A 27,984-nucleotide genomic window follows, 5' to 3' on the forward strand; every position below is an offset into this window, starting at 1 on the left:
ACCTGGCGCCACCAAAGCCGGGGGTTTGGGTGAGCGGCCTGGCAGAGTTTCTCAGGCTGGAGAAGATAAATTCTGCCGTGAGAGGGTCTGTGGAGTGGTTTACCTTGGGATCATAGAATTTACAGTGCAGAAGGAGGCCATTTGGCCCATCGGATCTGCACTGGCTCTTGGAAAGAGCACCCCACTTAAGCCCTCACCTCCACCCTATCCTCTTGAACCAGTAATCCCACCTAACCTAAAGGCAATTTAGCGTGGCCAATCCACCTAACCTGCACATCTTTGGACTGTGGGAGGAAACCGGAGCACCCGGAGGAAACCCACGCACACACACGGAGGATGTGCAGACTCCGCACAGACAGTGACCCAAGCTGGGAATCGAACCTGGGACCCTGGAGCTGTGAAGCAACTGTGGTAACCACTCTGCTACCGTGCTGCCCAGCCGCGATGGCAGCCATTCATCAACGACTTTGAAAATAGTTAAGATGTCGGGGGGGGGGGGGGGGGAAGTTGGAGGCGGGACGGTGCGGGGGTTTATTTGTTTTGAATATTGGTATTCTTGTTTGCTTTCTTTTTTATGATTGTGTTTGATGTATATAAAGAAATGCCTCAATAAAATATTTTTCAAAGAAAAATAAATGTTGGGGAACACAAGGTTTAGTGAGAGGGAGGAACTGAAGGAAATCTGTATGAGAAGAGAAATGGTGTTGGGGAAATGGAAGGGATTGAAGACAAATAAATCTCCAGGGCCTGATAATTTACATCCCAGAGCACTTAAGGAAGTGGCTCTAGAAATAGTGGATGCATTTGGTGGTCATCTTCTAAGACTCTATAGACTCTGGAATAGTTCCTACAGATTGGAGGGTAACTAATGTAGCCTCACTATTTAAATAGGGAAGCAGAGAGGAAACGGAGCTATAGGCCAGTCAGCCCTACGTCTGTAGTGGGGAAATGTTAGTCCATCATGAAATATTTAAGAGCAGAGCACTGGGAAAATCGTGGCAGATAGAGTCAGCATGGATTTAGGAAAGGGTAATCATGCTTGACAAATCTACTGGAATTCTTTGAGGTTGTAACTAGTGGAGATGATGAGCGATGAGGGGGAGTCAGTGGATGTGGATTATTTGGACTTTCAGAAGGCTTTCAACAAGTCCCACATAAGAGATTAGTGTGTAAAATTAAAGCACATGGGATTGGCATAGTGTATTGAAATGGATAGAAAACTGGTTGGCAGACAAAACCAATAAAAGGGCCTTTTTCAAAATGGCAGGCAGTGACTAGTGGGGTACCGCAGGGATCAGTGCGAGGACCTCGGCTATTAAAAATATATATTAATGACTTGGATGAGGAAATTAAATGCAATATCGCCAGATTTGAAGATGACACAAAGGAGGGTGAGCTGTGAGGAAGATGCAGAGATGCTTTAGTCTGATTTGGACAAGTTGAGTGAATGGGCAGATGCAGTATAGTGTGGATAAATGTGAGGGTATCCACTTTGGTAGCAAAAGCAGGATGGTAGATTGTAAGGCCTCTTCCTGTTGATTCCCCTTTTCCCCCATTTATTTTTGCTGTTATCATTTTGATGCATGGATGCTTAATGATCATATACCTTTAAGTCGAGCAGGGGAAATGAGTGCTAGCTAGCAGTGCTAGCTTTGGACAGCAGAAGTCAAATTTTTTGGCTCAGAGGAAAGAAGCTCACTTTCCCTCGGGTTTTCTCCAGAAAAGCGACTGGCTGAGCATCCACTCACTGAATAATTTCTCCTTTAACATGACTCACTTCCGTTAAACCGAAGGTGTAGCCATGGGTCCCTGTTTTGCCTATCTCGTCATGGGGTATGCAGAACATTCCTTGTTTCTGTCCTACTCCGGCCCCATCCCACAACTCTTATCGGTACATTGACGACTGTTTTGGTGCTGCTTCATATTCCCGTCTGGATCTGGAAAATGTTATTAATTTAGCTTTCAATTTCCACCCCCTATCACCTTCATTTGGTCCATCTCCACAACTTCCCTTGCTTGACCATTCTATCTCAATTTCTGGAGATAGACTGTCACAAGTATCCATTATAAACCAACCGTCTCCCACAGCTATCTCGACTACAGTTCTTCACACCCCACATCCTGTAAGGACTCAATGCCATTCTCCCAGATTCTTTGCCTCCGTCTCATCTGTTCCAATGATGACACTTTACAAAACGGTGCTGGTGACATGTGTTTGTTCTTCTTTAATTGTGATTTTCCACCCACTGTGGTCGACAGGGCTCTCAACCTTGTCCAACCCATCTCCCATACCTCTGTTCTCACCCCTTCCCCTCCCTCCCAGAATAGAGTCCGCCCTCACCCTCCTGTCCTCACTTTTCACCCCACCAGCCTCTGCATTCAAATAATCATCCTCCGCCCGTTCTGCCAATTCCAGCATGATCCTCCTTCCCCAAACACATGCCCTCATTCCCTCCGTCAGCATTTTGCAGGGACTGCTCCCTCCGAGATACCCTTGTCCACACCTCCAACATTTCACGCTCTTCCCACGGCATCATCCCATGCAATTGCAGAAGGTGTCAAATCTGTCCCATTGCCTCGTCCCTGCTCGCCATCCAAGGGCCTAAACACTCTTCAGGTGACTCAGTGCTTCACATGCACCTTCTTCAATCTGGTCTATTGCATTTGTTGCATCCAATATGGTCTACTCTACATTGGAGAGACTAAACGCAGGCTGGGTGATCTTCGCAGAACACTGTCGACCAATCCGCAAGCAGGACCCAGACTTTCCTGTTGCTTGCCATTTCAACTCACTGTCCTGCCCACATGTCGTCCATATGTCCGTCCTTGGCCTGCTACAATGTTCCAGTGAAGCCCAGCGCAAACTGGAGGAACAACACCTCTTCTTTCGTTTAGGTATGTGACAGTCTGTTTCTAGTTGTCCTGACATACTGCTTACCTTTGTTCTGCCATTAACACATTCTGATCTCTTAATGTGCCACTATCAGCACCCTTCTTAACTTTCCTTTGTCTTTCTGTCCACAACAACTTTGTCAATCTCCACCTATCGCTGGCCCTCTATCCAGCCCCACCGCTCCGTGCCCCCCTCACAACAACAGTGTTAATCTAACCCTAATTCCAGTTCTCTCTGACTTTGACAAAGAGTCACCCAGACTCAACATTAGCTCTCTTCTCTCCACAGATGCTGTCAGAGCTGCTGAGATTTGTCCAGTATTTTCTGTTTTTCGAGTTCCAGCATCAGCAGTAATTTGCTTTTATCTAAAGCAAATGGAACTTCATAGCGAGATCATTCGAGTACAAGAGCAGGAATGTCTTGCTGCAATTATACAGGGCCTTGGTGAGACCACACTTGGAATATTGCACGCTGTTTTGATCTCCTTATCTGAGGAAGGAAGTTCTTGCTATGGAGGGGGTGCAGCAAATGCTTACCAGACCGATTCCTGGGATGGCAGGACTTATTATGTATGAGGAGAGTTTGAGTCGGTTAGGATTATATTCGCTTTGTTTAGAAGAATATGGGGGGAATCTCAGAAAATATAAAATTCTCACTGGACTAGACAGGGTAGGTACAGGAAGGATGTTTCCGATGATGGGGGAGGCCAAAACTAGGGGTCACAGTGTAAGGATACGGGGTAAACCATTTAGGACAGAGATGAGAAAAAATTTCCTCACCTTGAGAGTGATGAGCCTGTGGAATTCGCTACTACAGAAAAAGCAGTTGAAGCCAAAATATTGTATGTTTACAAGAAGAAGTTAGGTATAATACTCTTGGGGCTAAAAGAATCAAAGGATATGGGGTGAAAGCAGGAACAGTTTACAGAGTTGGATGATCACAATTAATGGCAGAGCAGTTCGATGTGCTAAATGGCTTGCTTATGCTCCCATTTTCTATGTTTCTTTCTAATCTGTCCTGCTAGGGAAAGTAATGTAGTTGACAGGTAGGGAATGAAGTTTGGTGTGGGTTCTGAAAATAATGGCGTCAATCTTCCCAGTATCTAACTGGGAGACTTTTGCTTACCCAGTATTGGATATCGGATAGGCAGTCTAATAAGTTAGCAACAGTGGAGGAGTCCAGAGAGGTGGTGGTGAAGTCGAGCAGGGTGGTTGTCAGGGACTGTGTGAAATCTAATACTGTGATTTCGGTTAATGTGACCGATGGTCAGCGTATAGGTGAGACCTAGGAGGAGGTGAGGGATAATTTTTTGGGAGACACATTAGGTTGTGGTGCAGGAGCAGGAAGAGAAGCCATTCAAGTGATACTCTGGCTACAATTTGATAGATAAGAATGGAACTAAGTGAGAACAGACCCAACCAGTTGGGTAACGATGGAGACGTGTTGCAGGAGAATGATGTGATCAACCGTGTCAAGGCTGCTGACAGGTTGAGAAAGAGGAGGAAGGAAAGTTTACATCTGTCACATCGGATGCTATACGTGAGGGGAGATTCAGAAATCTAAGGAGGTAGTCGAGGCGATTGAGCAGTTTAGCGAGTTGAATAAAGAAAAGCAGAAAGGGACAGTGAGGCAACAGTGCATCAAGAGTTCAGCCTATGGAAAGAATATTGGTTAATAGCATTATACACTCTATCTAAATGGATACATCATTAGTCACAAATAGACTAACCATTGGCACCAACAGAGACAAATGGATTTGATATAATCAGCAGTATAGTTGGGAAATAAATATATCAGGATACACAACAAAAAGGCATAACTTCATTGCAGTGTTAATGTAAGCCTACTTGTGACAATAATGAAGATTATTATTATTATAGATTGGAGGAGGAGGAGGAATAGCCCTGATAATCAAGAATGATACAAGGGCAGTAGATCAGAAGCTCTGGTACGAGCATGGGTGGGGATTAGGAATAGCTAGGGTCAGAAAACATTGGTGGAGTAGTTTATGGGACCCAAAGAGTAGTTATACTGTTGAACAGAGAAAGCATTCGGCATGAAATAATTGCACCTTGTAACAAAGGCAATGCGATAATTGTAAGGGGCTTAAATCTTCACATAGACTGGACAAATCAATTTGGCAAAGGTAGCCTGAAAGTAAAGTTCGTAGCATGCTTTCCTGACATCTGCCTGGAATAGTATGTTGTGGCACCACCTCAGGGCAAAGCTATTTTAGGACTAGTATTGTGCAATAAGGCAGGGTAAACTAATAATCTCATAATAATGGACCAGGTGGGGGAAAAGTGATAATTCAATTGAATTCCATATTGAGTTTGTGAGTGACACATTCAAGTTCAGAACAAGAATCTTAAATTTAAACAAGGCCACTTACGTAGGTATGAAGTGAGAGCTGGCTATGGTTGATTGGGTGAATAGACTGAAAGGAATGGTGGTAAGTAAAATGTAGGAAACATTATTTTAAAAATCAAAATGTCCAACAACAATGCATTCCATTTTTTAAAAATTCCATTAAAAATCATCTCTAGTTTACGAAGCTAGAATATTACTAGATTAAAATAAGAGGTTCAAGAGGGCATAGATTTAAAGTAATTGGCAAAAGAAGAATATGAGAAAAATGTTCAATGTAGCGAATTGTGTGGAATGTACTACCTGAGAGTAGTGGAGGCAGGTTCAATCTGAGCATTCAAAAATTAGACTGTAACCTGACAAAGACTGTACTGAGATATGCAGGCTTTTAATTAGTAAGGAAATCCAGGGTTATGGGGATAAGGCGGGAAAGTGGAGTTGAGGATTATCAGATCAATCGTGATCTCATTGAATGGCGGAATGGACTGAATGGCTTACTTCTACTCTTACGCCTTGTGGTCTTATGGCACAGTGTTACAGGGAGCTTCTATGCTGTAATGATTCTGTGGTAATGTTGCCAAGTAAGCTTGAAATTGGAAGAATTTTAGAAACCAGCCATGGGGTGAACATGAAGTTGATAAAAAGGGAAAAAATAGCCAGGAATATCAAAATGAATGTAAGATTTTTCACAAGTATATAAAAAGAGTAGCTAAAGTAAATATTTCCCTTAGAAGCAGAAACAGGAGGTATTATTACGGGGAATAGAAAAAGAGAGAGACGTGTAGAAGACAGACCAAAAAAACCCCCCAGAAATTGAGGGCAACCAAGGGGCTAATCAGTGCAAGGAACCTAAAATAATATTAAAGGAATCATAAGGGACTAAACCTGACACATGCCCAGGACCTTTTATGACCTAAATCTTGGGGTTCTGAAAGACGTGGCTGCAGAGATAGTGGATGCACTGGTTAGGCTTTTCCAGAACTCCCAAAATTCTAGAAACGTTCCAAGAGGTATGTTCCAGAAACATATATGTAGACAAATTCAAATATGCAAGACAATGCTTTGAATGCGAACATTTGCAGGTAATTACAGAAAAAGGAACATACCTCTTCATTCACCTGAGGAAGGAGCAGTGCTCCAAAAGCTAGTGTTTGAAACAAACCTGTTGGACTTTAGCCTGGTGTTGTAAGACTTCTTACTGTGCTCACCCCAGTCCAATGCCGGCATCTCCACATTACGGGGATAGGATGGGGAGTGGTGCTCTTTCAGAGGATTAATGCCGGGACTCGATTGGCTGAATGGGCACTGTAGGGATTCTCTGAAATGTGTGAGATTGGAGGTGGTGGCATAGTGGTATTGTCTCTAGGCTAATAGTCCAGAGCCCCAGGGCAAGATCTGGGGACCCAGGTGCAAATCCTACCACGGCAGATAGTGAAATTTGATTTCGATAATGTCTAATGATGACCATGAAAACATTGTCAATTGTCGGGAAAACCCATCTGATTCACTAATTCCTTTAAGGAAATCTGCAGTCCTGACCTGGTCTGGCCTACATGTGATTCCAGGTTCATAGCAATGTGGTTGACTCTAAAATGCCCTCTGAAATGGAGGGCAGTTAGGGGCAGGCTATAAATTCTGCCCCAGCCAGCGATGTCCATATCCCGTAAATGAATAAAATAAAAGAAGCCAGCTATGATTGGAGGAACAACAGTGAGTTGGTGCCTGGGGAGCCGAGGACTGAAGAATCAGGGAGCCGAAGGCGGGTTTAGTGCAGAATCTTGGTAGGCTGGAGCAGGCACAGACACTCTGGAGCAGAGCCTGAGGCAGAAGGCGGTAGAGCTCACAGGCATCTAAATGAGTGAGTGACTGGAGAGGGTGCGAAAGTGACTGAATGTGTGAGGGGTTGGATGCGAGGAGGTTGGGGGGGCAGGGGGTGGTCACGGTGAGAGTGTGCAGAGGGTGGGATGACTGTGTAGAGCAGGATATGTCCATAAGTTTGGCTCACTATCCGTATTCTGGCTTCTCACGCACCCTCACCCACACACTCCATCATGCACTGTTATCCACTTTCACAGTGGGTGAGGGTGACTGAGTAATCACCCTGAATCTGGGAGTGAACAGGAAACACACACATTCACTGTCTTACACTTATCTTTATTTATTACGCATTGTTTTTCTTTTGCTCCGCACTGTTTCTTCTCATGGCTCAATTTTTAAAAAATTGGCACATTGGATGGCACTGCTGCTTCACAGCGCCAGGGACCCAGGTTCAATTCCGCCCTTGTGTGACTGTGGAGTTTGCACTTTCTCCCCGTGTCTGCGTGGGTTTCCTCCGGGTGCTCCGGTTTCCTCTCAGTCCAAAGATGTGCAGGTTAGGTGGATTGGCCATGCTAAATTGCCCTTTAGTGTCCAAAGATGTGTAGGTTAGGTGGGGTTACGGGGATAGGGTGGGGAAGTGGGTTTGGTAGGATGGTCTTTCAGAAGGTTGGTGCAGACCTGATGAGCTGAATGGCCGCCTTCTGCACTGTCGGGATTCTATGCTCCAATTGATGTTTGATGTGACAAACTTTATCTTTCCAAAATTTGCCGCTCGATTGAGAAAATGTTTGAAATGTGCTCCCCACACAAAAAGGTTGGACCCCTTTGGCTAACAAAAATCTACCGTTCGCAATTAAAATTAACAGTTGATATGCCATCACTTGCCATTTCAGAAGAGAGTTCCAGACACATGACCGTTGCTGAATATATTTTTGCAAAATTCACTCCTGAAAGGCCTGCCTATAATTTTTAGACACTGTCCATAACCCAAGTCTCACTGTGAAGGAACCGTTTCTCTCTGCCTACCTTCTTGGTTCCCCTTAATATCTTGAAAACTTTTGATCAAATCACCTCATAACCGTGTAAATTTGAGAGAATACAACGCAAGTTTTGTAATCCCGCTTTTCTAATTTTGGGATTCTGGTATCATTCTGGTAAATCTATGCTGAATTCCTTCCATGACCTCTGGCCTATGTTGTGGTGCTCCCAAACAATTCATAGTGTTCAGGTGTGGCATAATCTTTGTATAACTGCAGCATGACTTGTATCCCCTTGTTTTCTAGTTCTGTTATTTAAAGGCCAGCTTTCAGTTACCTTTTATTTGATTATTTGCTGTACCCGTTCGTGATGTTTTAATCTGGGCCTCCAAGTCTCTTGGGACTGATAACTGATTTTAACTTCGCCATTTAGAAAGTTCTTTGTTACCTCCTCTAAGTCCAAATTGGATGACTTCACATTTGCTAACATTAAAATCTATTTGCCACACTTCTGACCAGTCACTTAATCTATTAATATCACTTTTTAATTTTATGCTTCTATCTTCATGGTTTACAACACTGTCAGTCCCTGTGTTATCAACAAACTGGCTTGTGGCATTGTTTCCTGTCATCTTATGTGGTTAACAAATACGGTGAATAGTTTGAGATCCTTGATAAAGGATGCAAATAGATACAGACCCTTGCAGGACATCAGTAGTCACATTCTACCAATGGAGTACCTGCCCATGATCCTTACTCTGTATTCCGCCATTCAACTAATTTCCTAATTAAATTAATAATTTGTCTTCAATTACGTGAGCTTCAACTTTAGCTAATAGTCTCTTTTGAAGGACTTTATTAAATGCCCTCCGGAATTTCATATGAATGACATGCTTGGCACCCCTTGCAGCACGGTGACACAATGGTTAGCACTGCTGCATCACAGCGCCAGGGAACTGGGTTTGATTCCAACCTCTGGTTACTGTCTGTGAAGTTTGCACATTCTCCCCGTGTCTGCGTGGGTTTCTCTGAGTGCTCCGGTTTCCTCACACCAAAGATATGCAGGATAGGTGGATTTGCCATGCTAAATTGCCCCTAATGTTGGGTGGGATTGTGGGGATAGGGTGGGGGATTGGGTTTAGGTAGGATGGTCTTTCAAAGAGTTGGTACAGACGCGATGGGCCAAATGCCCCTTTTCTGCACTGTAGGAACTCTAGGATTACTCTAGTCACCTCGGGTTCATTAAAGTTCGCCATGTTACTCTTTAATTATAGATTTTTATAATTTCCCAGCAGCAGATGTTAGGCTAACTAGTTTATAGTTCCCTTGTTTCCCATGCACAGTTTTCCATTCTAAAAATAATGGCCCTTGAATCAAGAGGACGTTACAAGATTATAGTTAGGGCATCTGCAGTGTTCTCACCTATCTCCTTTAAAACTTTAGATGGAAACCATTTGGTCTTGATGATTTGCCACTCTTTAGTGTCATTATTTTCTTCTTTAATGTGATTTAGCTTATGTTAATTTTGGCACATGCCTGTCCCTGATTCAATATTCGTTTCCTTGTGATTATCCAAAATGCTAACCTCTTTCAATACTGTTAATATTGGCATGAACATTGCTGATTTTCATTGACAGTATTGCTGTTGTCAGTTTATTTTAAGAGGGTCACATTTCTCATGGCCACCCTCTTTTCCTAGTAGAATTGTAAAATATTTTTGTGAAGATTTTGATCTTTTCATACTTCCTATTTAGATGCCATTTTTCTTAGTTTTATGTTATCTCTCACCTTCTGCAGTCCTCCATTGCTGATGTTTTTTTACAAGTAGAACTCTTGCCTGTTAGGAGCACAAACCGATTCTTTATCAGCTTTACCCAAGCCTTGACTCTTAGTGGCTATTTTGCATTGCTTTATTTAAAACACTACTTGATTGTTGTTAGCTAGATATTTACACATTATTAGGCTGTTAACTAAACCTGGCTTGCTTCTCATTATTGAACATGGCCTGACCCTTTGCTTCTTGAATATATTGTTGCATTTTGAAATTTACTGCCGTTTTGATGAGTGCTGGATGTCTTATCCCAACCTATAGTTAAGTTACGAAGTTAAAACCCTCCATTAAACCGTGCTTGTCTTACCTGAATTTATACACTTCACTACTTTGTAGTTGTACTACCGGGGGGGGGGCAGGCAGTACTCCTGCTACAGCTTTAAATCGTTCTTAATTCTACCCATAAAACCTCTATTGCAGGGTTGGCCAAACCTAGGCTCGCGCCTATAATGTAGGTCTCTGACACCCAAGAGTGCAGCTCATTCCTTGTGCTGTGAAACCCGTTAATTTGCAGAATGGGGGAGGTAAACAGCCGGGTGCAGTTTTGGCCACAAACAACTTCATAGAGGGAGAGACCAGAGAGCAGGCAGCAAACCGGGATGAGGGAGAGGAGCATTAAGGTCAACAATTCGTTCCAGCACCATCGTGAGATTTATTTTGTGGTTCCCCACTGGTCTCAAGTAAGGCACTGTGACCTTCAGCATCATTTTCTCTGACCCCCCCCCAACCCACCCTCTTGCTACTGACTCTCCAACTTTTGACCTCTGTCTGGAAAGGGAGGAAACGGTTTAATACAAAACAGGAATGTAAGAACGTACTGTACTGGGACGAAAGGTAATCTGATTTAAATTTTGTTGTTCAGTAGGTGGTTACAACTTTTTTTCAAGTAAAATTAATCTTATTGTTAAGCAGTGAGCATGTGCTGGTTCTGATGCGAGTCTGCGAAGCAGGTTTGTTTTTACCACAATCTGCATTCTATGTGAAGGACGCCTGGAAGATTAGAGAGGAAAAAGTGAAGGTTTTTCTGTCTGTAATGGCTGTCTGTGTCTTGCGACTCTCAAATACCTGAAGATTATCATATATAGCTCTAAAGTTCAGACAATTGGCCACCCCTGCTTTGTTGCTTGCCCACTTCTCGTTACATTCCCTCTTCTAGAAGTGATTTCATCCATAATCAGTAAGGCTACATCTCCTCATCTACTATTTTGGCTTTCTTTCCTGCGGACCTTATGATTTGGCATATTTAATTCCCTGTCATGATTGCCTTGCAGTCCTGTCTCAGTAATAACTACCATGCCGTACCCTCTCAAATCAAATTTGCACATTACATGTTTTAGTTTATTCTGTATTTGTATAAAGATTGTTTGTTTGGACCGCACTCCAGAACCTGTCATTGTGCTTTGTTTGTTTTCCTTGCATGTTTTGTTCTTTCCCCTGATTTAATTAGTTCTCATCTTTTAGTTTTCCCTTTTATGTGTGATGCCCAAAGCACAATTTCTGACTGTTAATCTTCTCTCTTTTGAGATTATAATCTCTTGAGGACCTGTTTTTCAAGTTAGTTCCTGGCACTTCAAAACAGCAACTCTGATTACTCTTCACTATGTTGTTAGATCACTTTTGGATACCCCTCTCCGATATCCTTTCAAACCAGTTCAAGATGTCTTTCAACTTGGCACTAGACAAGCATATACATGGGACTGTTGGTCCATCCCCTAATTACTGAATCTCCTATAGGCACCACATTTCCACCTTTTGGACAAGCACATGCTCCAGAATGCTATGGTCAGCTTTCTGACTTTACTTCCGACAACAATCTTTATTCTTCTCACGGGTAGCAAATACATTGTACCTATTTCATGGATTCCGCTTCTGTGCATCATCGTTCTCTATCTCATCTGGAATCCCCTTACTGTGTCCACTCGGTCACAACAACCATACTGATTCTAAACCTCTGATTGAGATCTGGAAATAAATCTGTCCAGATACTTCTGCCCTTCCCTTGTATGTCAGAGACTGTCTTCAACTTGCACTCCAATGCAACAACTCTGAGCCAGAGGGATGTGAGACAGGAAAATCCACTGCAATGAATTAATTTGCAATAGTTTCATTGCCCACAACATCTCATGTCCTGCAACATCAGGTTCACAACTTGCTCTACCATATTTTAGTCAGATCATTTTAATCTATTTAGTTAGTAAGTTTTTTCTTTTTCTGCGGATTAATTTGAACTTGTACTAATGATGGGTTGTCTGAGGAAATTTGACATTTATAATATTTATACATAAGTAACAAGAATGCCTTTTAAAAATTATTCGCTCTTGGAATACGAGTGTTGCTGGCAAGACCAGCATTTATTACCCCGTCCCTAATTGCCATTGAACTGAGTAGCTTTCAGAGAGCAGTTAAATGTCAACCCCATTGCTGTGGATCTGGGCTCACATGTAGGCCAGACTGGGATGTCCTCCTCTGAAGGACAGTAGTAAACCAGATGAGGTTTTATGACAATCTCATAGTTACATGATTATTAACAATATGATTAGGATTTTATTCCAGATTTGATATTTACATACATACACAATTTAGAGTGCCCAATTATTTCTTTTTCCAATTAAGGGGCAATTTAGCGTGGCAAATCCACCTAGCCTGCACATTTTTGGGTTGTGTGGGTGAGACCCACGCAGACACAGAGAGAATTGCAAACTCCACACCGACAGTAACCCGGATCGAATCGGGGTCCTCAGTGTCAAGAGACAACAGTGCTAACTGCTGCACCACCGTGCAGCCCTTGCACACATTTTTTTAAGGCATTATGATGGGGTGGCATGGTGGCACAGTGGTTAGCACTGCTGCCTCATAGCGTCGGGTATCCAGGTTCGATTCCGACCTTGGGTGACTGGTGACATTCTCCCCATGTCTGCGTGCAGGTTAGGTGGATTGGCCATGCTAAATTGCCCCTTAGTGTCCAGAAGGTCAGGTGTGGTTACTGGGTTACGGGGAAAGGGTGGTGAAATGGACCTCGGTGGGGTACTCTTTCGGAGGGTCGGTGCAGACACGATTGGCCAAATGGCCTCCTGCTGCACTGTGGTGATTCTATGATGTAAGGATGTTGACGTAACAAATTTGGAGGCTGAAGTTCTGTTAATTTTGTTAATGCTTCAGTATTTAAAGTATATTTATTGAAGTTTTACATTTTAACAAACAATGCAACAAAACCATAGGAACGGTACAACTCAGCAAGAAAAAAAAAAACCAACATACATGGATGCAGAGGGAAAAAGACGAACACCATTATAGTTGGCTAAATACATTCATTAGACTCAACTTGATGCCTCCATACGCACCACTAGAGAACAAGGGAAAAAAGGATAAAGTCGTAAAAATTTGGTAAAATGATGCACACCATCCCATGTGGTGATTGCTCGCAACGAGTTCAGGATAAATTTTTCGCACCATGTTCAGGCGCGCACCAGCACACATCTCCCTCAACTCCAGTACCAGAGGCATTAATGACACTCTGCAATCTCCTCCCCTCAGATAACAGACCCATCGTGTACCTCTGCAGGAATCAATCACGGATTCTTTATACCCACCATAACAAAAAAGGAAAAATACACAGAAAATACACAAGAACCTGGTTCTAAAAGGATGCAATGCATATACCACACAACATAACCCCAACCTCCGGCACCACTGTAGCACAGGCCTCCGCTCAACCACAGGCCCTCGTGCAAAAAGGTGTCTGTCAACCAAGGATATTTAAGGGTAGCACGGTGGCACAGTGGTTAGCAATGTTGCCTACGGGGCTGAGGACCCGGGTTCGAATCCAAGCCCTGGGTCACTGTCCGTGTGGAGTTTGCACATTCTCCCCCGTGTCTGCGTGGGTTTCGCCCCCACAACCCAAAAGATGTGCAGGATAGGTGGAATGGCCATGCTAAATTGCCCCCTAATTGGAAAAAATAATTGGGTACACAAAATTTATATTATATAAAAGAAAAGAAAAAAACCAAGGATATTTAAACCCATAAAAAGAAAAACTCGAGAAATGAAGTCCCAAGTATAAAGGGGCAACAGAATAACAACTGGCCTAGCCTAGTCCAACACACAGGAATCAGTATTCCCAGGGCACCGAGCACACACCAAGAACTACGACTCAACCGGCCCTGCATCTTGTTGACTACGCCCAGGGCAGTGCACCAACCCCAGTAACACTAGAAAAAGCACACCAGCCTCAACCGGGGAGATCCCACCACCGAAGAGCAACCACCCTAAGGGAGGAACGTCCTAGCTAGCCCAGGAATGTTAGCCACGTCCAACACTGCCATTGTAAAGGGGATGCGTGGGGACAAGACAGCACCCCTTCAACAGAGACGAAGACACTGCTTCCCCATGGAAGACCTAACCACAATGAGGAGGACTCCCAGGAAACCACTATATAAGACCATTTGGAGGAAGACGCCTAACTCCTCCATCAAGCCTACACCCAAACCATAAAAAGGCTCCAACAACATAGAGGCACAGCATATAAACTCTCACTTCAACAATTCGAATGATTAACCAACCCCACCCTGAGCAGCATGACCAGCCACTTCCAACTCCTCACAATGAGCATCGAGAACAGGATAATATGGTATTCAATCGGGGAACATTGGGTAAAGTGTGAGGGAAAAGGTACAGGAAATAATTGTGACTTTAAGACCAGGTGCTATGAGTCATTTTGAATAATTAGAAAATATAGGTGTTTGAATTACTGACTACTATAGGAACAGCATAATTGTCATCCTAATTTGAGTTTTCTAAACAATTCTGAGAAATAAAGACCACATCATTGGATTTATTGAAAATATAAACGTTCTAACGTTGACAAGTATTAGATGGAGGCAGTGCACAGAGGGTCAGAAAGAACTTCATTGAACAATACCAGCTTTATTTGTGCAAAGATCTCCTGGAGATCTGCAAACCAATGCTGACTGATGTCGAATCAGTGATTCCTTCATGGTTGACAGGCACAAGGAGTCCACCAGTGAGACCAGCCCTATATTTCCCTCAGTCAAAAGCAAGACATTGCAGATACTGGAAACTTTTAACAGAAAATGCTGGAAATAGCAGGTCTGGCAGCATCTGTGAAGCAAAAAATAGAATTAACGTTTCTGAAATATGAACTTTGTTTTTATTTCTCCCTCCTCCCTCAGCATTTTCTGTTTTTATCCTATATTCCTCTCTACCAAAAAAATGCATTCCATCTCCATGACGATGACAGCGGAAAGGATACCTTGTGCTCCACTGCAGTATTGCAAAACTTTCGTGATCTGTATCCCCAGTTGTGCCAGATCCCAGCTTTATACCTTCACAACACTAAAGCGAAGGACTGTCCCCACTCACCCTATTCACCACTGCTATATATGACCAGATATCAAACTTCAAAAGGTACTTGTATATCATCTTTTCTCTGCATTACAAGTCTAAACACATGTAAAGAGTTATATTTAATTTCTTGTATCATTAACCGTTTTCATTGAGTTCCTCTAATCTCCATTGTTCTATTACCAAAGCAAATTTCAAAATACCATTTAATAAATATTAAACTTGACTTGTATCATTTAATCAGCGACCTTGACATTATAGACTATTCAACATATGCACCCTTATTATGAAACCATGTATCTCCTGACTTTGAACAGCATTACAGGAGATATATTAGTCTATCTATCTCCTTTTTAACTAGTTTGAAATGAATGTTTCAAACAAAGTTCAAGTATGTGAAATAGTATAAAGCTGATAAACTTTAAACTTTACCAAATATTGGAACTTGGGGTTCTAACCTAAAATGTCCCAAGTTTAAAATAAGCATGCAATTTCAATTGAATCAAAATCCTGAAAAGTAATTTGTGAGGAATTATATTTCTTGTAGAAAAAGGTAATTTGTGAGGACTATGTTCAAGTTGGCATATTTTCACCGATATGGAAATTCTGTGAAAAATTTACTTTTAACCTTGTAATCACTAAACTACTTTACGGTTATCAGCTGCATCCACACAAAAGTGCTGTTTTTAAATAGTATTCTGGATGAAGCCCTGTGGTTTTCATGGAAGTTTTTAAGATTGGATTAAAGTGTCCATTGGGCTTTGGTCAGACTTTCTGGGCAAGGATTATTTTCCGAGTGGTTTATGTTTATTAACTGGTCAGTTAACTAAATACACCGGTTCTATGATTGTCAATCAGAGTAACAAAATGGAAGAATAGTAAATATGTCCAGGCTACCTTTGGGTGATTGGATGGTTGAACTTATAGTAGTAACAATACAGATGTAAAATGATGTATATGATGCATCAGCAAATGGAGTATAAATGTAATTTGCTCCCTAACTTATAGAATCATAGAAGTTTACAGCATGGAAACAGGCCCTTCGGCCCAACCAGTCCATGCCGCCCAGTTTTTACCATTAAGCTAGTCCCAGTTGCCCGCACTTGGCCCATAACCCTCTATACCCATCTTACCCATGTAACTATCTAAATGCTTTTTAAAAGACACTATTTTACCCGCCTCCACTACTACCTCTGGCAGCCCATTCCAGACACTCACTACCCTCTGAGTGAAGAAATTGCCCCTCTGGGCCCTTCTGAATCTCTCCCCTCTCACCTTAAACCTATGCCCTCTAGTTTTAGACTCCCCTACCTTTGGGAAAAGATGTTGACTATCTACCTTATCTATGCCCCTCATTATTTTATAGACCTCTATAAGATCACCCCTGAGCCTCCTACGCTCCAGGGAGAAAAACGTCCCAGCCTATCCAGCCTCTCCTTATAACTCAAACCATCAAGTCCCGGCAACATCCTAGTAAATCTTTTCTGCGCTCTTTCTAGTTTAATAATATCCTTTCTATAATAGGGTGACCAGAACTGCACACAGTATTCCAAGTGTGGCCGTACCAATGTCTTGTACAACTTCAACAAGACGTCCCAACTCCTGTATTCAATGTTCTGACCAATTAAACCAAGCATGCCGAATGCCGCCTTCACCACCCTGTCCACCTGCGACTCCACCTTCAAGGAGCTATGAACCTGTACTCCTAGATCTCTTTGTTCTATAACTCTCCCCAACGCCATACCATTAACTGAGTAGGTCCTGGCTTGATTCGATCTGCCAAAATGCATCACCTCACATTTATCTAAATTAAACTCCATCTGCCATTCGTCGGCCCACTGGCCTAATTGATCAAGATCCTGTTGCAATCCTAGATAACCTTCTTCACTATCCACTGTGCCACCAATCTTGGTGTCATCTGCAAACTTACTAACCATGCCTCCTAAATTCTCATCCAAATCATTAATATAAATCACAAATAACAGTGGACCCAGCACCGATCCCTGAGGCACACCACTGGTCACAGGCCTCCAGTTTGAAAAACAACCCTCTACAACCACCCTCTGCCTTCTGTCGTCCAGCCAATTTTGAATCCAATTGGCAACCTCACCCTGGATCCCGTGAGCTTTAACCTTCTGCAACAACCTACCATGCGGTACCTTGTCAAAGGCTTTGCTAAAGTCCATGTAGACAACGTCTACTGCACTGCCCTCATCTACCTTCTTGGTCACCCCCTCAAAAAACTCAATCAAATTTGTGAGACATGATTTTCCACGCACAAAGCTATGCTGACTGCCCCGAATCAGTCCTTGCCTCTCTAAATGCTTGTAGATCCTGTCTCTCAGAATACCTTCTAGCAACTTACCTACTACAGACGTTAGGCTCACCGGTCTGTAGTTCCCAGGCTTTTCCCTGCTGCCCTTCTTAAACAAGGGCACAACATTCGCCACTCTCCAATCTTCAGGCACCTCACCTGTGGCTGCCGATGATTCAAATATCTCTGTTAGGGGACCCGCAATTTCCTCCCTAGCCTCCCACAACATCCTGGGATACATTTCATCAGGTCCCGGGGATTTATCTACCTTGATGCGCTTTAAGACTTCCAGCACCACCTCCTCTGTAATATGCACACTTCTCAAGACATCACTATTTATTTCCCTTAGTTTCCTGACATCCATGCCTTTCTCCACCGTGAATACCGATGAGAAATATTCATTCAGGATCTCACCCAACTCTTGTGGCTCTGCACATAGATGTCCTTGTTGATCCTTAAGAGGCCCTACTCTGTCCCTAGTTACTCTTTTCCCCTTTATGTATCTGTAGAATCTCTTTGGATTCTCCCTTGCATTATTTGCCAAAGCAATTTCATGTCCCCTTTTTGCCCTCCTGATTTCCCTCTTAACTCTATTTCGACAATCTCTATACTCTTCAAGGGATCCACTTGATCCCAGTTGCTTATGTACGTCATATGCCGCCTCCTTCTTTTTGACCAGAGTCTCAATATCTCGAACCATCCAGGGTTCCCTACTTCTACCAGCCTTGCCCTTCACTCTAAAGGGAATGTGCTTACCCTGAATCCTGGTTAACACATTTTTAAAAGCCTCCCATTTACCAGCCGTCCCTTTGCCTGCCAACAGTCTCCCCCAATCTACCTCTGCAAGTTCCTGTCTGATACCATCAAAATTGGCCTTGCCCCAATTAAGAATTTTAATTCTTGGGCCAGACCTATCATTCTCCATAGCTATCTTAAAACTAATGGAGTTGTGGTCACTTGTCCCAAAGTGATCCCTCACTAGCACTTCTGTCACTTGCCCTTCCTTATTTCCCAAGACGAGGTCAAGTTTTGCCCCCTCTCTAGTCGGTCCATCCACATACTGAATGAGAAATTCCTCCTGAATACACTCAACAAATTTCCCTCCATCCAAGCCCCTAATGCTATGGCTGTCCCAGTCAATGTTGGGAAAGTTAAAGTCCCCTACTACTACCACCACCCTATTATTCTTGCAGCTATCTGTAATCTCCTTACATATTTGCTCCTCAATTTCCCGCTGACTATTTGGGGGCCTGTAGTACAGTCCTACCAAGGTGATCTCTCCCTTCTTATTTTTCAGTTCCACCCATATAGACTCAGTGGGCGAACCCTCGGATATATCCCCTCTAAGTACTGCCGTGATGTTCTCCCTAATCAAAAACGCCACCCCCCCTCCTCTCTTGCCTCCTGTTCTATCCTTTCTATAGCATCTGTACCCCGGAACATTGAGCTGCCAGTCCTGCCCCTCCCTTAGCCATGTTTCAGTCATAGCTATAATATCCCAGTCCCATGTGCCCGTCCATGCCCTGAGTTCATCCGCTTTGCCCGTCAGGCCCCTTGCATTGAAATAAATGCAGTTTAATGTAGACTTTCCTTGCTCTCTGCCCTGCTTTCTCTGGTCATGCTTTACACACTCTCCCTTCCTGCCTTTTGTTTCTGTCCCCACTGACTTCCTACATCGGTTCCCATCCCCCTGCCACATTAGTTTAAACCCTCCCCAACTGCACTAGCAAACTGGCTTATAATAATTGGTCTGGTTTGTGTTGAACGACAGGGTGCTTGGTTGAGTGTTCTGAAAAATTGTGGTTGAACTAAGAGCAGTACACTGCAGTTCGATTAGGTTTCGCTGCAACCCTTTTTTTTTCTGGCTACAGTTTGCTTTCATTTCTGTCCCAGTCAATAGCAACAAGAAAGCCAAGTCAGTCAATTTTTAGAGGTTAATTTATGATTCACAAAACAAATGTCTGATTTATTTTTGCTTACAGTGGCAGAAATTAGCTTTTTCAACTTCATATCTTTTTTTGCAATGCTTCTGTGAACTGGCTTTGAATCATATCATAACATCCCTACAGTGTGGAAGGTGGCTATTCAGCCCATCGAGTCTGCACTGACCCTCGAGCACCCCACCTGGACGTACTCTCCCATCCTAACCTCGGAACCCCATCTAACCACATGGGCAATTTAGCATGGCCAATCTACCTAACCTTCACATCTTTGGACCGTGGGAGGAAACCTGCGCAGACACGTGGTGAACGTGCAAATTCCACACAGTCACCCAAGGCCGGAATTGAATCTGGGTCCCTGGTGCTGTGATGCAGCAGTGCTAACCTCTGCTTTATTATGTTAAAGGGACTTGAATGTATATATAAGTTGCTGTTGTTTGTGCAGAAGAAGTATGAAGTATGGCATACGTTCAGTGGTGTTACCTTTCTGCTTGTGAGGGACACTGCAATAATATCAACCCCTTTGAAATGCCTGAGGACCATTGATAATTTTGACATTGTGTGCCTTGGTCCAGTTGCTGCTGAAACCTTATCAATGCAATTATCACATCCCATATCTGGCTGGATTCCCATTCTCTGACTTCTGTAAACTTTAGCTAATTCAAAACTCTAGCTGTCAGTATCATGTACCACTCATCCATTGTTTGTTCCTTGATTTACTTTTGCTCCTGATTCACCAGCATCACAAATATAAAATTATCATTCATGTTTAAATCCCTCCATGTCCTTTCTCCTCCAATGTTTCAGACACTCACCCTGAACTCTTCAGCCCTTTGACTTGCATCTCCTTCCATTGACCGTTACCATTAGCTTTCAGCCACCTTGGTCCCACCTCCTGGAAATCATTCCCTGCATCTCTTTGCGTCTCCACCCTCAGCTCCTACTTTAAGAGCTCCTTTTCAGCAAGCTATTATTTGCTTTTAATATCTCCTCCTTTGGTGCAGCATCCATTTTTAAAAATTCTACCTCTGAGGCACTGAATTGCCAGTCATTTTAATCCAGTGTACTAATGAATATACTTTCCATTCCTGCAATTTCCATCTCCCTTAGAAGGACCATGAGATTTTTTTCTACATTATAGGTGTTGCGTAAATGCAAGTTGTTGTTGCATTTGGACATTAGCATTCTTTTTGTAAATTGTGTATTGGGGTTTGTGCATTGTCTTATTGCCCAATATTTGAAGTACTACCAATTCCCAAAGTTTTATTTGTTCATTTTTTCTTCTTCCTTTGTTTACTTTATGCAATTTCATGTTTACCTATTTTCCTATTATCCTTGCTTCTACTTGTTTGTTTTACTTGCAATTTCTGGCCATGTATGCTCGGATTATTTTGGGAATTTGTATTAACATTTGTTATCACACCCTTTCCCAGCTTTGTATCCACTTAACTGATGCTCTGGGGTATTTCTGTACAGATACATCTGCCCTTGTTAAAATGAAACTGGCTTATAATAATTGATGGATGATGTACGTTGTTCCCATTCAGAATTTTACCTCTGTTAATTTGAAGCTAATTAAAGCAGATTCTGTGATCCATAGAGAGAGTGGGAGTGAGGCATAACAATTATAGTAACTGCAGCTGTTGGCATATGGCAGAAAATGGATGCTTCATCTGGGAAACATTGTAGTGCCTCACATCAGAAGTAATGTGTTGTGTTGACAAGGTAAATGATCTGATAGCTACTATAGAGATGTGGTTGCATTCTGACTAGAGTTAGGAACTGAGTATTCAGGGGTGTTTGACATTTGGGAAGGATAGGCAGAAAGAAAATGGAGTGATAAAAGCTGAGGCCAGTACCAGAGGATGATACTGGTTTAAGATAATTAGCAAAAGAATCAATGGCGACATGTGGAAAATCTTTGTTACGCAGAGAGTTATTAGGATCTGGAATGCACTGCCCGAGAGTGGCAGAAGCATATTCAATTGTGGTTTTGAAAAGGGAATCGGATAATTATTTGAAATGAGAAAATTTGCAGGGCTATGAGTCAGAGGTGGGGAAGTGGGATTTAGTTGAGCTGCAGAGCACTGGCGTAGATACCACTTGGCCTGATTTGTAAGAAAGGCACTGCAATATTTGCAATTTGAACCTTCATATAGATTGGACAAGTTACTAGTGTATTTGGGACAGTTTCTTTGAAAAATACATTGTAGAACCAACCAGGGAGCAGGCTATTTTAGACTTGCTAATGCAACAGGATTAATTATCCTCATAGTGAAGGATCCTCTAGGGAAGAGTGATTATAACATGATAAATTGCACATTCAGTTTGAGAGTGAGACACTTGGGTCTGGAACTAGTGTCTTAAACTTAAATAAAGGCAATTATGAAGATCTGAAAACACGGTTGTAGTGGCTCATGAAAATTGATGAAAAGGTAAAATGGTAAGGAGCAGTTGCAGATATGGTAAGTAAAAAGAATAACGAAAGTAATGTTAGTCCATTGAGGATGAGTCTGGGAAATTAATGGGAAACAAAGAGGTTATGAACAAATATTTTGAATCTATCATCACGGTCAAAGACTCTAAAGGCATGCCAATAAATAGTAGAAAATCAATGCGCAAAAGGGAGGGATGAACTTTCATCATATTAGAGAAGAAAACTAGGTAACCTTATTGGACTAAAGGCTGCAAAATCTCCTGGACTAATGGCCTGCAACCTAGCATATTAAAAGAAGTGCTTGTAGAAATAGTAGTAGATGCATCTTCCAAAATTCCTTATCTGGTCATTATTGCCTATTTGTGGGACCTTGTTGAATGAAGTTGCCTGCTTATTTTTCCAACATTATAGCGTTGACTGTGCCCCAAACGTACTTCATTGGTTCTAAAACACTTTGGAATATCCTGAAGTCATGAAAGGAGGTTTATGCAGTAAATGTAAATCTTCTTTCACAAAGTTATTGTGTTTTGTACAGACAGTTCATGTGTGCGCGGTTTACTTTATAAAAAAAAAAAATTCATGGCTTACGGCAGTTCTTAAAAGCTAGTAACCTCAATCAGCTTAATTTCCCCAGGTATCATTTTTATCCCTGCTGTTTTTCCTACTCGCCTTCCCTTCTCTAACACATTGTGCCCCATCCCACCCCACAAAAAAACAATAAGAACAAGCTTAGATGTTGGTGTGTCACTGAACAGGTCCAAGAAAAGTTGCAGGGTTAATTTTCCCAGCCTGTCTTGCCAATTGGAGCCTGTAAGTAGAGGATTTGGTACTTTGTTGGCGGAATAGGAAAATCAAATGAAGGTTTATATCCATCCTGTGACAGTTAGCAGTGATGTATTTTGTTTGAGTTAGACAAGGAATCTACTGAGACCCTGGGGACCTGTAAAATTGGGGAGAAAATTGAGTGATTTATTTTGTTGCAGTGCTGAGCGCTACAACCTAGAGGAAAAGCTCTTGAGTAGCATTTTAATATTAAACTCTGTTGTATTGCTGGTAACTGTTTTGGATACAAATGTTTTATAGATGCTTATTTGCCATAATATTTGAAATGTATCAGAAATATAAAGTTAATTGCACTCATGTCTATGGAGCATCAGGCACATTTGTTATAATCAAAAATGTGTTTATGATTTCAAAGTTAAATTCAGAATCGTTTAATTACCTTCTGACGTATTCATATAATAGCTTACTAACTGTTCATGTCCATTCCAGGTGATGTGTGTAGATAAAATGTCTGATTATTTTGCAGGTTGCACAGAGCATTGAAGATCACCATCAAGAAGTGATTGCCTTCTGCAGAGAGAATGGTTTCCATGGCCTCCTTGCTTATGACTCAGATTATGCGTTGTGTAACATCCAGTACTATTTCAGTGCCCATGCCCTTAAACTGAGCCGGAATGGCAAAAGCCTCACTACCAACCAATACCTGATGCATGAAGTTGCCAAGCAACTGGATCTGAATCCTAGTCGCTTTGTTATCTTTGCTGCACTCTTAGGTGGGTGGACATATTTTCTGTAAAAGCATTATTGAAAGCATGCTAATTTGGATGGGAAAAGAGTTTCTTTTCCATTGTTTTGGAATTCCTTTGAAAATGATGCTGTTAAATTTAGATTTTATTATAGTAGTTTAAACTGTTTTACATTTTTGAAACATCTGAAGACTAGCTTTACTCTCTCTTAATGGGCACCTAGCATTTTTTTTAATGACTGCTTTGCTTTACCCTTGGGTTGCTTGTCGTTCACTGTTCATTCTGCTTTCTTGGTGCCATTTTGTGGTTATGACATGAGAGCAACCCAATGCAACTAACACTTATCGTCTCTATAATACATCCATTATTTTAAAAAATAGTGAAGCCTTTCAGTTTTCCATATAAATATTACTTAACAAGTGTAATGCTTTGCATTTGATTTGTTAACAAAAATTTTTTCCAAAAACCTACCAGAGTACATCCAGAATGGTAAAGTGCAAAGATACATCTATTTTACAACTGGAGAATTCTAATCTCAGCTGGGCTGTCGGACCCAGATACCTCTTAGTAAGTTTAAGAAAATTTTATTATTAAAGAGTAATTATAGCTTCACTGGTTATTTAAAGAATGGGTGCATTATAAAAACCATAAGCAAGCTTGTATTAGGCCTTTTTGAGTTGAGTGCATTTTAATTATGTTATACTGGGAGGCACTTTATTTATACAAGTCGAGAAAAAATTAAAGTTCTGTAAATATTCTTGTTTCTTTTCCACACATCAAGCATTATTTTATCTATTTGTATGAAATAATCAAAAACAAATTTGCAGCAACTGCCATTTACACTGATTTATGCAATCGCACTGAGGTTTGTGCTTTAAAATGGGAGAGTGTTGTTCAAGGTGGTAGGGCTGCTAAGAAGTCGATGCACCTCGCCTCTTTTAAGAAAAGTAGTTGTGACTAGCAGCCATTAAATATGAACTACAGTTCAGGGAGCATGTGCAATGGTAGGATGGAGAGTAGGAAACTTTGATGGCATCTATTACATATTGCAAGGAATATCATTACTGGATGAAGACATTTAAAATAGAAGAGTATATATTTTTTAAAACAACTGGTGTAAATAGTTTATTCATTTATCTTTTACACAGGTCAAAATAGCCCTAGGGGTCACACGGTAACACAGTGGTTAGCACTTCTGCCTCACAACCTCAGGGACTCTGGTTCAATTTCAGCCTTGGGTGACTGTGTGGAGTTGCACTTTCTCCCATGTCCAAGTGGGTTTCCTCCTGATGCTCCGGTTTACTCCCACAGTCCAAAGATGTGCAAGTTAGGTGGGGTATGGGTTGGGGCGGGGGAGTGGACCTGGGATGCCCTTCCAGAGGATTGGTGCAGACTTGATGGGCCAAATGGTTTCCTTCCTCACTATCGCAATTCTATGGCCCTAAATTAGGGGTAGGAAGAGAATAACTCAAAGACCTTGTATGGGTGAGATGCTTTTGTACTTTTGTTTCATTTTTCCTCGAGTTCCAGGATTTTGACACCGCGACAGTGAAGGGATGGCGATATAGTTCCAAGTCAGGATGGGTTGGAGGAGAACTTTGCAGTAATGGTGGTGTTCCCATGTGTCTGCTGTCCTCATCCTTCTAGATGGTAGTGGCCGTGGGTTTGTGCGGTGCTGTCTGAGGAGGGTTGGTAAGTTCCTGCAGTGCACCCTGTAGATGGTATACACTGCTGCCACAGTGCGTTGGTGGTGGAGGGGATGAAATTTGTGGATGGAGTGCCAATCAGCAGGCTGCTTTGGCCTGGATGGTGTCAAGCTTTTTCAGTGTTCTTGGAGCTGCACTCATCCAGGACAAGTGGAAAGTATTCCATCACAGTTTTGACAAGTGCCTTGTAGACAGACTTTGGGCAGTCAGGAGGTCTGTTACTCGCCACAAGGTTCCAAGCCCCTGACCTGCACTTGTAGCCACAGTATTTGTCTGGCTAATTCAGTTCAGCTTCTGGTTAATGGTAAGCCATCAGGATGTTGATGGTGGAGGATTCAGCAATGGTAATGCCATTGAATGTCATGGGCCGATGGTTAGATTCTCTCTTGCTGGAGATGGTCATTGCCTGGTACTTCTATGGTGTGAATGTTATTTGCTACTTGTCCAGGTCTTGCTACATTTTGACATGGCCTTTTTCAGTATCTGAGGGGGTACGAATGGCGCTGAACATTGTGCAATCATCATCGAACATCCCCACTTCTGACATTCTGGTGGGAGGAAGGTTATTGATGCAGCTGAAGAAGGTTGGACCTAGTACACTACCCTGGGAAACTCCTGCACTGATGTCCTGGAACTAAGATAATTGACTTCCAACAATCAAAATCATCTTGCTTTGAGCTGGGTGTGATTCCATCCAGCAGAAACCTTTCCCCGATTCCCATTGACTCCAGTTTTCCAAGGGCTTCTTGATACCACACTCTTGTCAAATGCGGCACAGTGGTTAGCACCGTTGCCTCACAGCACCAGGGACCTGGGTTTGATTCTGATCTCTGGTGACTGTGTGGCGTTTGCATGTTCTCCCCATCTCTGCATGGGTTTCCTTCAAGTGCTTAGGTTTCCTTCCACAGTCCAAAGATGTGAAGATTTAGACGGATTGCCCCTTCACGCGGGGTTGCACGAATAGGACGGGGGATTGGGCCTAGGTCGTGTGGCTGTTCAAAAGGTTGGTGCAGACTTGATGGGCTGATTGGCCTCCTGCACTGTAAGGATTCTATGAAATGCTGTCTTGATGTTTAGGGTGGTCTCTCTCACCATGACTATCCTCTTCCTGCTGGATCTAATGAAACATTTAGCTTTCTCCTCGGCCAATTTCTCCCTTTGTTGCAATCATGTTTGAGTAAAACAGTAAACTATACATGTCAAAAATCATTTGTTTGGTGGCAAGCCACTTGTCTAGAACACCTTACCTGTGAGATTTTCTGGCTAAAGCGATTTATTTTGGGGCCATTGTAACTATTGCACATTTTGTTGCATATTTCAACGGCCACAAGTTAGCAAAGTATATTCCTTATGGGACTTCAAAATTCAGAACCTCGACAGCATTTTCCTCATCTGGGCAAACAATGGTCTCCTGCTTACCAGTGGACAAGGGCTTTGGAATTGGTCTGCATTTCTGCAGTCTTTGCTAAGGCTCAACAAGAGAAGCATCAAAAGATGGAGCAATATAAGAGTATTGCATCCCACCCTAGAGGCTGTAGAGATCAAGGGCCCAGTTCAACATCATCTGCAAATGTGGAAGAAATCATTCTGATGTCATGAACAAATTGCCCCATACTATCCCTCCTTTGCCATCATTGTGACCCAAGTTTCATACTTCCTGTTCTAATGTGTATCACGCTCAAATTTAAACACGAATTAGTTCAAATCACTAGCAGTCTTGCCAAACAGCGTGGCACTATTATGTTGCATAATAAATTGGTTAGAGGTAGAATACATATGGAGAATCCATATAATTTGTGTAGTGCGAAGAGCAGAAAGGTCAGAACAAATTTCTGGAACTGCACTAGTCCACGCCTTTCTCTTTCTCTTTGACGAGAATATTTGATTCATTATCACCACCTACTTTGTTTTAGCAAGTGATTTTTATGCCAAAGTAGCTAATTTGTCACTAATTCCAGAGCATTTGTCATCTCAAATGCTTGCAGGATATTTTCTCAATATCCCAGTGCATAATGTTCACTTGATAGTCCTCATAAGCCAATTCAGTTACAGACTCACAAAATTCCAGAAAATTTCAGGCAAAATCTATTGCTGCTAAATCAGTGGTTATTTATGACTAATGCTTTTGTTAATAGAATATTGTAGGTTGCTGTCATTATTTAACATTCCCTGTGCTGGTATGTGGTTTTTGATGTTTGGCCTGGGAAGCGACTTTGTACCTTGGTGTATTGTTTTTTGTTTAGCTGGATATTTTTCTAAATCCTAGGCGTTTTCTTCGTTGATTAACTCGACTTGACTGACATATAAATTCTTAATTACTCAGTATATTTATTTCTGAATGTCATCTTTCAAGGAATAAAATTTACTTTCATTTACCCACCTCGTTCTTTAGAAAAGTAATATGGATCCAAGCATGTGAATACAAAATGTTCCTTGGAGTAACAGACTGAAAGACAATAAACTGATTTATTTAACTTGAGTATTAAATTCAGCTTTTAATACCTAAACTGAGAGGTAGTCTACATTGTGAACTATGCTCAGTGTCAAAAAAAATACCTGAATGAATTGTGAGTAGAAACACTCACTATTCATATGTTTGCCAGATATTACTCTTTGGATCTTTCCATTGCATAGAGTTTTCTTTCTGGCTGGATTGTTTTTAAGGTGAGTGTTTCATTGATATATGGATTGCAGGAAAGTACAGTTAATCATTTTATAGAATTATCTTCATTCTTAGACTTAAAGTCTCCTCTACCTACCACTTAGTTGTGCAATGGTCTCCATTCAGCCCCTTTTGAAGATATATATTGC

The 27,984-nt window shown here is 42.0% G+C and overlaps 1 protein-coding gene across 5 annotated transcripts in view; it reads left to right on the top strand.

Annotated features, from left to right (window-relative positions):
- LOC140388403 (constitutive coactivator of PPAR-gamma-like protein 1) overlaps positions 1–27,984 on the top strand; it is a 209,436-nt gene that overhangs the window by 22,372 nt on the left and 159,080 nt on the right. For all 5 annotated transcript variants that reach the window (XM_072472518.1, XM_072472515.1, XM_072472517.1 and 2 more), the window contains exon 2: positions 23,248–23,494. In XM_072472518.1, coding sequence (XP_072328619.1) covers positions 23,248–23,494 — 247 coding nt within the window. The remainder of the gene's footprint in view (positions 1–23,247; positions 23,495–27,984) is intronic.

This window comes from Scyliorhinus torazame, chromosome 13, assembly GCF_047496885.1.
Source record: "Scyliorhinus torazame isolate Kashiwa2021f chromosome 13, sScyTor2.1, whole genome shotgun sequence".
Classification (NCBI taxonomy): domain Eukaryota; kingdom Metazoa; phylum Chordata; class Chondrichthyes; order Carcharhiniformes; family Scyliorhinidae; genus Scyliorhinus; species Scyliorhinus torazame.